Source organism: Buteo buteo, chromosome Z (genome assembly GCF_964188355.1).
Source record: "Buteo buteo chromosome Z, bButBut1.hap1.1, whole genome shotgun sequence".
Classification (NCBI taxonomy): Eukaryota; Metazoa; Chordata; class Aves; order Accipitriformes; family Accipitridae; genus Buteo; species Buteo buteo.
Window position 1 is genome coordinate 24,372,064 of NC_134204.1, and position 15,686 is coordinate 24,387,749.

The 15,686-nt window shown below is 42.1% G+C and overlaps 1 protein-coding gene across 1 annotated transcript in view; it reads right to left on the minus strand.

Moving 5' to 3' along the window:
- LOC142026993 (interleukin-6 receptor subunit beta-like) overlaps positions 1 to 12,080 on the minus strand; it is a 32,663-nt gene extending 20,583 nt beyond the window's left edge. The window contains exons 1-5 of the mRNA XM_075020541.1: positions 12,038 to 12,080; positions 11,784 to 11,834; positions 7,551 to 7,662; positions 2,905 to 3,071; positions 1,670 to 1,809 (exon numbers count right to left, since the gene is read on the minus strand). Coding sequence (XP_074876642.1) covers positions 1,670 to 1,809; positions 2,905 to 3,071; positions 7,551 to 7,662; positions 11,784 to 11,834; positions 12,038 to 12,080 — 513 coding nt within the window. The remainder of the gene's footprint in view (positions 1 to 1,669; positions 1,810 to 2,904; positions 3,072 to 7,550; positions 7,663 to 11,783; positions 11,835 to 12,037) is intronic.
- Between the last annotated feature and the right edge of the window lie 3,606 nt (positions 12,081 to 15,686).

The window sequence follows — 15,686 nt, forward strand, 5'->3', positions numbered from 1 at the left end:
TCACAAAAAACCCCTACACACACAGTATTACAGAGAGACTCCAAATCTCCTACTGAAGAAGAGGGAAGTGAAATGGATTTAAGATCCAAGTGTTAAATTACATTACATGTACATTAATCCTACTCTTGATAAACACTATTTCTCAGCCAGCTTTATATATCCTCTGTTCTTGTATGCCCACACTCATCCTTTCCCTCCAGTCCCATCTGTAAATGCAGCCTACATTCATGTGATAATGAAGAGTTTACAGCCTAAGTTCACAGGATCAGCTGGGACATGGGAGATAATGAATATTCATGAGCTGTAGTCTCTCAGTACTTGGTCATTCTCATCACACAGTGTGGCTGTCTCTACCAGTCCTTCACATTACTAACTTGAATCTCCTATCTCCCCTGTCTCCAGAACCTGTAGGACATGCATTTTTATTGCTCTTAACTCTCTGTTCTTCCACATGCTGCATACCAGACTGTCTGCGGATGGTTATCTACCTATTGCACTACTGGGTGGAGTATGCTTGGGTATTTGGCTGTCCTAGAATGGTCTACGACTTGCATGTCAATGAACAAGGGGACCCTTCCAGGACTTGCATGTTCTTTGTACTGAGATGAAACCTTTCTTACACAGGCTTCTCATAGTACTTCTGAAGTGGCTGTGGCTAAACAAAGTGGCACCCAGCTATGAGAGAAATGGAAAAAATAACATAAGTCTTCTGATATAAAGGGAAGAACACGGGAGATTCTGGTGGCACAAAAGAAGCGAAGAGACTCCTAGGAGAGCAGAAAAGCCCAAGAAGTGGGAACAGTTGCTTTTTAGACAGTTTTCTTCTTGGGGTTCTGTTCTACCTGATAAACACATATTCTTCATTCAACTACAGATGACAGAGCTTGAAAAACAGACAATTTCAGGGACTCAGTGATACAAATCATGCATATGTGCATGCCTGCTGGTGAAGCCTTTGCATGATATGCTGGATGGTAAGGGGCAGGACAAACAGCCATTGCTGCTGCATGCAGATCTTATTGAAATTATGACTGGTTTTCCACCTTTTTCTTAGTCCCTTTAGTTTTAGGTATTGCCCTCTTGCTGCACCATATTCTCACTGTTGCATGTCCTAAAATGGATCTGGAACTGATCTTGTATCACAGAAGAATTATTTCCCTTCTTGTCAAAGAAGGAAATCTGGAAAACTGATGCAAAACAGAAGTGTGTAAGGTACGAATTATTACCTTAAAAATCACAGCAACCTGATCTCTAGTCATTTTGAAAATTTAATGATACCAGCAAAAAGAGTGATATTGCCCATCACTTAAAATGTAATCAGGATTTGAGTTTGTACAACATTTCTGATCTCCTCTGCAGCTTTTGCATCGCTGATAGCTGTAGTGTCTCATTGACATGTTAATGAACCAGCTGACATTCCCTTCTGTCTTTTTCTGTGTAAAACTATTAATCTTTCTTTCCCAAAGAGCTTAGGATCTGTTAGACAAAACTAAGAAACCTTTGTAAGATTTGCCTACAAATTGTCTGCATGGCTGTGCCTCCTTGCTATCCATGTTGTGTGTCCTTTTCAGTTGCATCCTATTGATGTCCTACCTTGCGTGCCATGCACTGCTGAGCTGTTAGTAAGGTACCTCATGTTCTCAAGTGATTGTCATCTGGAAGTACTTACCAGTGTCCACCAAGTGGATTCTGTGAGTGCCTCTCTGTATCTCAGCTCATATGGTGTAGGAGTTGCAGGCAAGTCCCACTTTACTATCAATTGGTTTGTGATCTGATGAGCATTTATGTTAGATGGCATCAAGCACTTCCCTAAAATGGGTAACACGCAGCTGTTATAAATGCAAGTGAAGCTGGAAAGCTTTGGTAATTATGTCTGTCAGGTGTGATTTATAAAAAATAAAACACTTGGCACAGAATACTGAACACTGAAAGACTGTAAAAAGACTGGAAATAAATAATTACAAAATCTTTATAGTATCAACAAAATCGGGTTGTTCCTCTTGCCTTTCTTTTGTGAATGCTTCTACTGATTTCAAGAAGACCCTTTTTCTAAGCAGGTGCTATTCTGAGTGAGTCTGAAAGGCAAAATCAAAATGTTAAGAGTACCTATAACTGTGAATTGTATAGAAAATTTCCAGAACGTCTTCCAATTTCAGCAACCATGTTTAGCTATATAATTGTAAGTGCAAATACGTTTTTGCCTTTCCCTCCAATAAACACAAGGTGGCCAACAGCCCCCAGAGGAGGTCATAGTGATAATTTGGGTCATACTGGTAGTGCCCCCAGGAGTGAGAAGCACCGTTTTTTCTTGGACCATGATTACTCTAAGGCGAAGTTTTGGGAAACTCTTAAAGTTATCTCAGTGATTAGATATGGTAGGGAATCTTTGAATAAACCTCTAAAGAACATAGTTAATATGATTTCTTTTTTCATGTCTCCCCTGCAGCACTGCGCAACAGATAGGTGGCTTTTGAAAAGAGTTGAACTTTGAAAAGGTTTCTCAAAATGCTCATGCTCTATAACAAGGATTCCTTAAGTGCATGGTACTGAGTCAACCTGCTCTTTGTAAACCAATAAAGAGGTACAGAAAACCATCAAAGAGAGCACAGGAAGCTGGTTAAATACTGTACACAAATGTCACTGTATCTTCTTCTGGATATGACTATTTTATAGTCTAGCAAATGATTTAAAGTAAACCCCTTCTCCCTTAAAAGCTGATAGACTTCTACAATTGACTTCAGTAAAGATTACATCCAAGGAAGCTGAACTGCAGCTTAGATCTCTGAATCAGTGAAAGTAACAAGTATATATTGGGAGTTAGAATTTTGGAAATAAAACTTTAAGAAAATGCTACCACTGCTTCAGCTGGGCACTGTAATAACACAACTCGTGAAGATGCTGTACCTGCTTTGCTCGGTGTAACGGAGATGTTCTTTCCTTTCACACAGCTCTCATAGGCGTAATTCACTGCTATCCAAATAGATGCAGATCGCTTCATGTAGAGATGCTTTCGTTCTATTGTGATGGAAGATGATGATGTGTTTCGTTTAAAAAGTTTGGGTATTCTGTCCCTTTGGAGAAAAGTAAGCAGAATGAAAAACAACCATTTTATTGGATTATAGTTACTCTTTCCTCCCCCTACCCCAGAAAGCATCATTACAGCAACTGGTAGTTTTCCAGGCACCTACATACAAAACTGAGCATAGAATCATAGAATCGTTTAGGTTGGAAAAGACCTTTAAGATCATCAAATCCAATTGTCAATGCAACACCACCATGCCCACTAAACCATATCCTGAAGTGCATCGTCCATGCATTTTTTTAATACCTCTAGGGATGGTGACTCCACCACTTCCCTGGGCAGCCTGTTCCAATGCCTGACAACCCCTTCAGTAAAGAAATTTTTCCTAATATCCAATCTAAACCTCCCCTGGCACAACTTGAGGCCATTTCCTCTCGTCCTATCAATAGTTGCTTGATAGAAGAGACCAGTACTCACTTCACTACAACCCCCTTTCAGGCAGTTGTAGAGAGCGATAAGGTCTCCCCTCAGCCTCCTTTTCTCCAGACTAAACAGCCCCAGTTCCCTCAGCCGCTCCTCATAAGACTTGTGCTCCAGCCCCCTCACCAACTTGGTTGCTCTTCTCTGGACACGCTCCAGCACCTCAGTGTCTCTCCTGTAGTGAGGGGCCCAAAACTGAACACAGGACTCGAGGTGCGGCCTCACCAGTGTCGAGTACAGGGGAATCTTGAAGGTGAGGCCTGAGCAGCTTGAAACAGCAAGTGTAATTCTAGTATTCGAGCAAATTTAAACATGCAAATCCTTGTTGCATGGTGGAGAACTGTTAAATTCTCTAAACTTGTAAGGCACAGCATCATACAAGACAAAATCTGCATGGTCTTCTTTTGTACTTACAGTGGGATATAAGAAGTATTTAGAAGGTATAAAATTAGGTTAGAAATTACTTCATAAAGTCTACTTTATGCCATATGAGCACCTAAATTCCTTTTGAACTGCAAAATTTCCAAGTTACCAGAATCTAAATTACCACAAAGGTATGAAAAACCTCTTACAGGTTATATGCCTGTCTTCTGACTTTTGTTCCTGCAAAGCATCAGAGTTTTACAGACATGTTTAAATACCACCTCAGTCCTCAGCCCTGTAGATTTCTGGTATACCTAATGCACATGGCATAGAAGGTCCAAGAAGTTTAAGGCCTTACATAGGAGGCTGTTCCTGTTCTGCCTAGGTTTTTTTCCCCATCTGTCTTTCATTTACTCTCTGCCACACACATGACAGTTTTTTTTCAAGGTTAGAACTGTGCCAGTTCAATGTTTTTAAAGAAATGGGCAGGCATACTAATCGCCTACCTACATATTTCAATTATTAAATGTGCTGATCATGATACAATATTTAATAACTGAACAAAACCACTTGAAGGTTCCCCTGTCTTCTGCTTCAGACTAGTTGTGACTCAGCCATTAATATTTCAAAGCATGATTTCAAATGCTGGGTTGGAATTTCTCTGTGGGAGTGTTTTTCTTCAATCCTTTTCTTCCTGACAACTAAATCATAAGGAACAAGGATAAGGAAAATTTCAATGTCAAACTGATGTTACTTACAGAAAGGGGTGATGTCCTTTTCTAGACAAGCAAAAAGCCCTTTCAAATGTTTTTTGTTTTTCTTTTAACCCAATAAAAAAAAGAACAAAGGAAGTTTTTCTTTAAGACCACTGGGTTGAAGCCTAGGAGACTGAAGTTCAAGTCCTGGCTCTGTCTTGGGAAAATCAACATCTCTGTGAGGCAATTGCCTCCCTCTTCCCCACCCACCTCCTCTTTCACTCTTTCTTCTGCCTTCTCTGTTCATAACATCAACCCTGCAGCCTAGGAACAGCACAGTATGATTTTGGCTGAGGACTCTAAGAGCAACTAGCAACAGCTGATAGCATCTCTACAGAAGCAGAGCCATTTCACTGGAGCTTCTCCCCTTCCAAGAAATTAGGGCTTCCAGAAGACCCACAAGGTGACAGAACAAATGCAGTGGGGTTTGGTGCTTATTCCAAGTCGGCACCTGCTGATACCTCCAGTGGGAAAATACTGAAGGTGATGGGGGGAGTAACCTCAGCCCTGAGGTGGTTGCTTTGCTCCTCCACAATGTGCAGATCACCCTGGGGAATTTCCCAATGTACTGACATTTCCTTAGCTTTAGAGATGCTCCTAACCACAGCTCTTTTTTAAAGCAGAGTGGTGGGTTATGCGGCAAAATAATCAGCAATGACTATCAGAATTTGCCAACAGCATACAGTGTTGTACCCTGTGGACCACATGATATGGTCTCATGGCAAAGATCATGTCTTCTGATCTCACTTCTCTCTTTCTAAACATACCTGTAACCTCATGGGAGATCCCAAATATGTAAATATAAAATGAGGAAAATACATTTTGTAATGCAGGTACTGAGACATATATCTGCTTAATTTATTTTTTTTGTTTTTTAACAAACCAATGGGCAGATGTTGATTTAATCTGCCTATCTACACTTTACCCGGCTTCTTTGTTTTAGCTTTCTCAAAAAAGGCACAACTGAAGATACCCATATTTTAAGGTAATCAGTTTAAGATTAGCCCTAAAAGTTCATTCCGTCTATTAAACCAATACTTAATGTCCTGGTTTCAGCTGGGATAGAGTTAATTGTCTTCCCAGTAGCTGGTATAGTGCTATGTTTTTGAGTTCGGTATGAGAAGAATGTTGGTAAAGCTGATGTTTTTAGTTGTTGCTAAGTATGTTTAGATGAAGTCAAGGATTCTTCAGCTTCTCATGCCCAGCCAGCGAGAAAGCTGGAGGGGCACAAGAAGTTGGCACAGGACACAGCCAGGGCACCTGACCCAAACTGGCCAACGGGGTATTCCATACCATGGGACATCATGTCTAGTGTATGAACTGGGGGGAGCAGGGGTAGGGGGACTAACTGGGCATCGGTCAGCAGGTGGTGAGCAATTGCATTGTGCATCACTTGGATATTCCAATCCTTTTATTATTACTATTGTCATTTTATTAGTGTTATCATTATTAGTTTCTTCTTTTCTGTTCTATTAAACTGTTCTTATCTCAACCCACAAGTTTTACTTTTTTTTCCTGATTCCCTCCTCCATCCCACCGGGTTGGGGGGAAGTGAGTGAGCGGCTGCCTGATGCTTAGTTGCTGGCTGGGGTTAATTGCAAGAAAATACTTAAAAATCTATTTTTCTTATGTGCCACATCTGATATCTCCTTGGACACATGGTATAAAATAATGTATAATAAAAACCAGCTTACTGTCTGTTTGTTGTTTTTTTGTTTTTTGTTTTTACTTTGAATGCATTAGTGTTAAATATTCAATGCAAGTCAATAGATGCAAATAAAAGTAATTGATTAAGGTGATCTTTGACAATAGTGTTTCAAACAGTGGGTTGGAGGCATGGTAAGATTTACAATGACTCTTTGTATTGAGTTTGCATGGCAAGGTTTTGATAGCAGGGGGGTTACAGGGTGGCTTCTGTGAGAAGCTGCTAGAAGCTTCCCCCATGTCCTACAGAGCCAATGCCAGCTGGCTCCAAATCAGACCTGCCGCTGGCCAAGGCCGAGCCCATCAGTGATGGTGGTAGTGCCTCTGGGACAACAGATTTAAGAAGGAAAACCTCCAGCGGAGAGGGGAGTGGGATGTGAGAGAACCCCTCTGCAGACAACCAAGGTCAATGAAGAAGGAGGGAAGGAGGAGTGGGGGAGGAGGGGATGTCCCTGCAGCCCGTGGTGAGACGTCAGGCTGTCCCCCCCAGCCCATGGAGGGGAGCGGGGGAGCAGATGCCCACCTGCAGCCCGGGGAGGACCCCATGACAGAGCAGGGGGATGCCCCTGAAGATGGCCGTGACTCCATGGGAAAGCCCGCGCTGGAGCAGTCTGTGACTGAAGATCAGCCCACGGGAAGGACCCATGCCAGAGAAGTTCGTGAAGAACTGCAGCCTGTGGGAAGGACCCATGCTGGAAAAGTTCAAGAAGGACTGTCTCCTGTGGGAGGAACCCCACAGTGGAGCAGGGAAAGAGTGAGGAGTCCTCCCCCTGAGGAGGAAGGAGTGGCAGAAATGTGTGATGTACTGACCGCAACCCCCATTCCCTATCCCCCTGTGCCACTGTGGGGGAGGAGGTAGAGAAAATCAGGAGTAAAGTTAAGACCAGGAAGAACGGAGGGGTGGTGAGAAGGTGTGGTTAAGATTTTTTTAAGTTTTGTTTCTCATTATCTTACTTTGATTTGATTGGTAATAAATTAAACTAATTTTTTCCCTAAGTCGAGTCTGGTTTACACTTGATAGTAACTACTGAGCAATCTCCTGGCCCTTATCTCAAGCCAGGAGCCTTTCGTTATTATTTTCTCTCTCCTGCCCAGCCAAGGAGGGGAGTGATAGAGCAACTTTGGTGGGCACCTGTGATGAAATACATAGTAAAACTCTGGCAGGTAGGAATCATGCCAAACAGCAATGACAGCTTTTCATTTTCTGAAATTACTTTTAGACTTACCATTTTAAGAATACGGTATAATTAACCATATTTGGAGCACTGGGTACTGGCAGCCAGGTACAGGTTAGATCCTCATTTAATTCTTTGTAGCATACTAATTCATTGTCCCAATCTGCAAGATGAAAACATGTGTACTGGAAAAGACCCATCACAGGCAACTGTTTACCATTAACAAGTGTGAGGTGACTATGAGAAGCAAAACCAAATACAAAACAGGCTATACCCTTTTGTGCAACAAAATAAGAGCTAGCTATGTGAGTCCTTACACCACGTTTACTCTCAAAGCAAGTAATTCACTAACGTTTCGAACAAGGAACAGAGACATTTAGAAAGATGAAACCTTATCAGTCCTAATGTTTCCAGGCAAAACCTAGTCTCCCTACATTAAGGTAGGAAAGGATAATTCTTCCTGTGTTTTATGATGCCATTACCAGCTGTTATGTACCCAACAACATAGTGGCAAAATGCTTGCTATGGTTTTACCTACAGCTTTGGTATCGTTACACTTTTGAACCGTGTTTCTCTCCTATAATAGTGATATCTTGCTTGCTGCTTGCCTCTGCACTTATTTAAAGTTTAATTCCCCCCCCCCCCCCCCCAATTCTGAATGAAATATCTTTTATACTTCTGGAAATGCTGCTGCAGTCTTCGACACAAAAATTGCAGAAACAAACTGCATATATTCAAGGAAGCATTACTAGCTTTTGGCCTTCTGCTTTGAGGAAAGCTATTGTAAGGTAATCTCCTTAAACCAGATCACAAAATCACTGTGAACCTCTGCCCTAAGAGACCTTAGATTTTTATCTCCCAGCTCTGCTCTGGTTTCACACCATTCCCATCTGACAGACAGTGCCTGTCTTGCCACTGTGTTTCTGGTAGCCCTCAATTGTTTGCTGAAATCTGTACAAAGCATTGGCTTCTAGTGGGTTGCTCTGGATCTGAGGAGCAAGCCCCTTCCCTGGGGGAGTCGCTGTGACTTGGGAACCCTGGAGAACCAGAAGCACCTGACTTGCATAGGAGGGAGGCACTGTTCATGCGCAGGATTATAAACCAGAGTTGGCAACAGCTCTGCCTAGAGCAGCTTATCAACTGTTAAACACAAATTTATAGACATCTTTGAAAGTATAGGCCAGAACTGACTACATGCACCTTTGTGAAACATCTTAGAAATGAACGCCATGCAATTAAGTTGGGGAAAAAAAGGAGAGAGGGATTGTATTTTAGTAACACCAAGGGCCAATGTGATGTTTCCATAATTTCCAACTGGAAAAGAATTACTGCAGATTTCCTTGCAAAGCATTACACACTGCAGTATAGGGCTAATTATCAACAGTGGAACCAATTGACTAGACTCAGAATTACTCCCAAACCATTAGTCATCTCTATCTGGAGTTCAGAATAATGCACTATTGCTGGAGAAAAACAATATGCCGCTTATATTACCAGCTTCATAAAGATCACATTATAAAGTAGAAGGAACGTAAGTTTATGTACAAAATGACTCGTGCTTAATTTTTGGAAAGAAAAATATGGGTTTTTTTTGCAACCGAACACATACATTTTTCAGCCGGAGGGAAATTAAACACTGATGATATTCTTAAAATAATTAATTTTTAGCCTTTAGTGGTTAAGCTTATTTCAGTATTTCAAAAATCTCTTATCAGAAATGGTAGTGATAAAATATGACTGTTCTCCTTTTGCTTTGTGTCTTGCTGCCTGAACTATTAGTTCAGAAGAATCAGCCATGATGTCTCAAAGTACCACCCACACTTTTAAGAAAAGACTCAGAATATTTTTTTTCCCTCTTCAGAAATGTAGATAAGGTTCCTGACAGGTACAGGATGCTTAAGGTGATAAAAATGATTTTTTCCTGGTGAGTAGAGTCAGGTATTCTTTATATTTATTAGGATTAACGAGTTGCCAGTAGGGCTATCAATCTTGAATAAGAAATGTTTTGCTATTTGGTAAGTAAATATGTGTATCTCTGGAGTTGGTGTTACAGTATGGTTATGGTACCTCGTAACTTAAGTTATGAGATAAAAGATCAGTCCTCATCTTTTCCTCATTCAGAGCCATTTCTTCCTACATTATGGAATATCCTCAGTATTCTTTTCATCATTCGGATGGCAGCTGTATATTTAAGTTAAAAGTTGATTTGGACCAAAAAGTCTGTCAGATAAGAATAGCTCAGACTTTAATACCCTCACCCTATGACACTTCCTCTCCCCTACTAAAAGAAATTTGCTTTTCTAATAAAGTTATGCTGCATCAGTTTAGGTGTGTGCAGCTTCCTTTCAGGAAGGTGGAAATCAGGTCTTCCTTGTTTCTATAGCAACGTGAATAATTATTGAATTCTTTGCTTTCCTAGTCTGACCACCAAACCAAATCTTGGCCACCTCACCCATGGACACGGTGCTCTAACAATTGGAGAAAGAAGCAATTGCTCTCACATTCTTCTCCTCTTTTACTCTGAATTAAGCCTTTCATTTACTTGGTGTTTCTTTTTTATTATTTTTTGTTTTAAAAAATACCTGAAAACAAAACTTTTTTGGAACTGCTGTAAAACTTCATGTCAATATGTTTGTAACATACTGCTCCTGAAACTATGTGAAATAACAACAGTTCTGGAGAGACTGATGAGAAGGAAACGTTTTACTCTTTTACTAAATTTCTACTAACTTCTTCCCCACATAATTTCTATTGAGGTCCAAGTGGTGACCACGGCATTGCAGACCTGTCTCTGCATATAGAAGATCAGGGTGTTGTATTGTTCCTCATGCTCTCAATTTTACAAAAAACCTCTGGCTTTCTCTGTGAGATGATGGTGTTAGAACAAAGAAAAAAGTAGATTTTACATGTGGAAATAGCATATTAGCTCAACTAACACCCCAATGCACCACCCTGCTGCCAATATATCGAAGTTCTATGTTGCTTTCTCCAGATGAACACAACGGATGTTACACACTTTTTTTTTTTTTTTTTTGCTTGTCCTATTTGTGGGTATTAGTGTCCCCATGCACATTCAATTTTAACCTAGTGCTTTTTTGTTTTACTGTACTGCTTCCCCTTAAAGAACATGTGTATTATTAGTTCTTCCCAGCCCTAGAATAGTACTAGTCCTGCACCATGACTGGGCTCCAAGAGCAGTGCAAAGAAAAACACATATTTTTTTTTCTCTGTTCTAAAGACATCACAACCCAATTTCTCCTTGGGGGAAGGAAAAGAACCAAAACCAGCTTACTTTTTTCACTCTAGAACGTTTTGTTTTTCTTCTTGTGCACCTGGTGTTGTTCTCAGTAACGCTTCAGTAGAATTAAGTCTGGCTGGCTACAGGCAAGGACTAGAACATTATCTGTGGCTAATTTCAGAAAAATATAGTCCTCCTGATGATGTCTTAGCCAGTGCCAGCATGTACTCGAAAACCTGTCTTCTCTGCTGTGGCTCTCAGCAAGGAGGACACTCCTGCCGACAACAGATTCAGCATTCAGTACATCAGATGACGGCCAGCTGCCGCGTAATAACCTCTGCTGAAACGCGTTGGTCTGGTCCTTTTTGCATTAACCGTAATCTCCCAGTTAAATGTAAAGCACAAGTAACTGCCACACGTAAGCATTGCGGACTCTGTTGCCTTTCGAAATCGCGGCAATTTGTCCAGAGACCGCACACCAGAGGGGGTTTATTCCCGGCTTGTTGACTACCTACCTCTGCGCAGCCGTAAACGCTCTTACCGCCACAGGGACACACCTGCCTGCGCTGCCTCGGGCGGGTTTTCCCTTCAGAAAACCGCAGACGTTTCTTTTGAGATAAAACCTCTCCTTGCGCGGCCCCGGCCCCTCGCAGGCGGCGCGGGGACCTCCCGCCGGCCCCGGGGGAAGGGCGCGGGGAGCGGGGAGCGGGAAGCGGGGAGCGGGGCGGCGGCAGCCCGCGGCGGGGCGGCGCTCGGCGGCCGCCAGGCGGCGCCTGCGCTCCGGCCGGGGCCGGGGCCGGGGCCGGGGCCGGGGCCGGGGCCGGGGCCGGGGCCGGGGCCGGGGCCGGGGCCGGGGCCGGGGCCGGGGCCGGGGCCGGGGCCGGGGCCGGGGCCGGGGCCGGGGCCGGGGCCGCTTCAGCGACCTTGAGAGGGAGGGGCCGGGCCGCGCGGCGCGGCGGCTGTTCCCGCCGGCTGTCGGGTGTTCCTTCAGCGGCGACGTCGGCCTTTGCCATCGAGTCGGTCGTACGTGAGAAGTATTTACCCACCTGGGAGCTGCTGGCAAAACGGAAAATCCCCGTTTATGCGGTTGCAGGAATCTGGGGAACGAAAAGGAATCGTTTAACAAGACGGCTGTAAAAAAGAAAGGGAGGTGGGGTGGGGAGGTTACTGCCTGCTGTTTCTCCCACCCGCAGAACTTAATTCAGTCATGGATTTGGTCATATGGCCTCGCCTTTGAGTAATGTGATGAATTTTTGCTATTTATGAGCAGTAGCAAGTTATGCAGCAAATGAAAACTCACCCGTTGCAAATAAAAAGATAGCTGCGAGCAGAGAGTTCTTCATCTTCTCTGTAAAGAAGCATAATGATTACCATCAACAGTACACTGTCTTCAGTCTTTTTTTTCACACTTCCTCTTCAAACTTCCTATTCATTCCACTACCTATGCTGTTACTGGCTGAACACAAGTAATAGGTTTATTAATGGCAACGTGATGGGACACTTGAGCTCTTTACTTAAGAAATCCTGACAACCCTTCTGAAAAACAGAAACTTTCCCCCTTGGTGTTTGCAAGAAGTCACTGTGAGATTCTTAACAGTGTCTGAGACATCAGCAGTGCAAACCGAATTGAGCTTATATAGGTACTTCAAACTCCTTTGAAAGTCCTGCCCTAAATGTCAATGTGAATTAGACATACTGATATCAGTAAAAAGTAAGTCAAGGTGTTTGGCTTACTCTAATAAAAATGCTTGGATAGTATAGAAATAATAGCAGCAGAAGACCCTGCCCCTGACTTCCCTTATTCAAAGTGATTTCACCACTGCAAAGATGCTGTATCTACGTTGTTGGTACCAACGCTGGGAGCCCTAATGGAGTAAAAAATCACCATAGCTGTAAATCAGGTGTGACTGTAAAATCCACATCCATTAGTTCTGGCAGAGAACATTTAAAATAACTCTGGGCACAGAAGCCGTCAGAACTACAATAGCCATTGCTACTAAAGCAGTAAAGGGAAATTTTCAGAAAATTTCAGTACTGTGGGAAATCTCCTTTCTGGGCTTAGACAGCTACAATCAGAGCTACAATCAGATTCAGACCTACCTGGTGATAGGCAAATTATTAACTTATTTTGGCAACCATGGTATATTTCAGGTTGAGTATTGAATAGCAAAAAAAAAAAAATCTGTTTAATATGAATCACTTTCTTAAAGAGAGACAGTTACGGGCAGTAGGAGTGGGTGACTAATGCACCAACTGTATCTTATCAGATTTTCTGAAGGGCACAGTCATGAAATGCAAGTGAACAAGGAATTCTACTGAGTGTTACAAGGGGGTTCCTAGTAATGAAATTGTTCAGGCTTGGGAGTAAGCTCCAAAATGCTGAAGGGTGGTGGATACTCTGTGTGCGTGCAGGTCCAAAACCCCTCTTGTCTGAGTGACCCAAAAATCAACCTTGACAATGCTTCCCACAAAGAATAGCCAAGAGGATATTGTTAATTTATAGGCGGTAAGGAAAAACTGACAAAGAGAAAATGCAAGTCATATGTGACAGAGATTTTAACAGTGGGGAGTTGAAGAGTTAGAGACTCAGTAGCATAGAAATCAAGAGATGGAGAAAACTATATGAACTATATGTATCCATTTGACGTGGTCAGGATAATCACATTTAAAATATTCTACCCCAAATGGAAACGGTGTAGATAACTCAATGCAAGAGCGGGAAACTGGATTCAGTGTGCACAGCATTAGGGAAGAGCATACTGTAGAGAAATAAACCCAATAAGGCAAGTCCCTATTATCTTTGCTGGAGCTCTAGGTCTCAGTACGAATGTTACTGTCATTTGAAGCAAAAAGTCAATTGTAACAAGTACAGAAAATACATTGCCAATCAAAATAGCAGAGGAGATAGAATCTCGAAAACTGGAATTTGTCATAGTAGTAAGAACCCATTTTTAATATACTTCAGCTATCAAGTTGCCATAGTAACATTTTAATGTATAACAAAAACTGAATTATTATTTTTGAGGTAAGTTTTGCATAGAACCACTTTTTCAAATGTTTTATATTTCAGCTGTTTCACTGCTATGGACTTGTATCAGAATTGTAAATGCCTTAGGTTTTTCTGTTATTCAGATGAGGATAAATTATGCTATCTTGTATGCTCAAAAGTGCAGAATGACTGGAGGATACCACCAACTTTGCTTCATTTGTGACCTAAATAGTTTCTCAGACCTAAGTTTATGCACTATTATAGATGTGGTTTTCTCTGAATGCTTTTCCTTGTCACTTGCTTGTTTAAGTTCTGCGGTGAAAGACACAGCAGGCTCTTGGTCTCCCCAGAATGCAATCCTGAAATAAATGAACTCTTCTATGTAGACTGGATTACATCATGTAAATTAATAGAAAACCCACAGCATCCTCCTCTGTTCCCTGCCCCAACTTCATCTGTTAACTGTTACTTCAAAGGAAAAATAATCTCTGAAGGCAGGCAGGCACAGCGAGGAACATGCTGCCAGCCCCCTGGTCCTGCTCCTGCTCCTTACCTGTGGAGCTCCACCTCTTGTAGCCTTGCACATCACCGGAGGACTGGTCGGACCGTGAGCTTGTGAGTACTTTTTTTTGCAGGTGACCCTCGTGACCATGAATGGTAATGAAACTGAAAAGCTCTGAAATCTTGCTTGCTCAGAGTCCCAAATATGTCCCAAGACAGTTTGGGTTACGTGGGACCAGCAGCCTTGTTAAAGCGCGCTCAGAACCCGGTGGGCAGCTGACGCAGAATGTAGACTGCAGAGATAAGGCATCAGGAAAGGAATATTGCATTTCCATTTGAAGTCTTACCTTGTCTGAAGTGCAAATAGTTGAGGTCTTCATTTTCTCTGGTTCAATCTGTGTGTATTTTTGCTAGCTTGCTGTTTGTCTGGTGGAAAGTTCAGTGCCAGTTGACTACAGTTGATCTGTTTCAGGCATGTTGTAACAAATTCAGCATTGTAGCAAATTCACATTCAATTTTGGCCTATTAATAGTACATGCTGAATTCCTCAATTTTTCCTCTATGGATCTAAAGTAGAGCCGCACTATTTTTCACAAGTTATTTCTCATAATTACGCTTCTGATAAGCAGACCTCCAGGTCTGTAAAAGATCTGGCAGATTCTCAGAGAGTGATTTTTTTGCCAGAAAAATACATGGGTATCTGAATTCAAAGAGCAATTCTCATATTGTCTTGGCGGGGGGGGGGAGATAAAAAAATCCCACTCAGCCCTCAGCCACACTCCCTGGAGGAAATATGCTGTGATGGGGAGAATCTCCACCACACGCTCTTTCACCCTTTCTGAGTTGAAGTTACATCGTGAAGCAGCTTATCATTCAAACAGTTCTATGCTATCTTAATGAAAATCACAATCTTCACCCTAACACATTGGCTGCACAGAGACCATAAAAAAGTTTATGTAAGAGACTTGCCCTGGAGGTTTAAAAAAATCCAGGTACAGATGAAAGATAAAAGTCACTGAATAAACTAGACAGCCAGTGCAGAATGCAGAAGAACCAGAGATTTATGTGTTTGTGTGAAGACAGTTCTGAAAAAAAAATGGAGGAAACTAAATTGATTTCCTTAAGACCAAGCGTGGACTAAATTCTACTTATACTAGAGTAGATCTGACAGTGATGTAATGCTAGATCTCCCTAAGTGTGGCTGCAGAGTTTTGCCTAGTGTGTTAGCTAGAATATTTATAAGAGTTGAAGCAGTATGATTAGATGAGACAGGAAACTTCTCTTTAGTGCAGAATGACAGTTAGTGCTACAGGCTTGTTTGTGGGATGATGGGAAGAAATTCTCCCTGGGGTAGCTCAGACCAGTGGTTTGAAAACAGAGTTCAACAGACACATGTTGGCTGATCTGTGTGCAGAACCAGTATTAAGTATTGTGATTTGAATTGGAAACAAGATCTTTA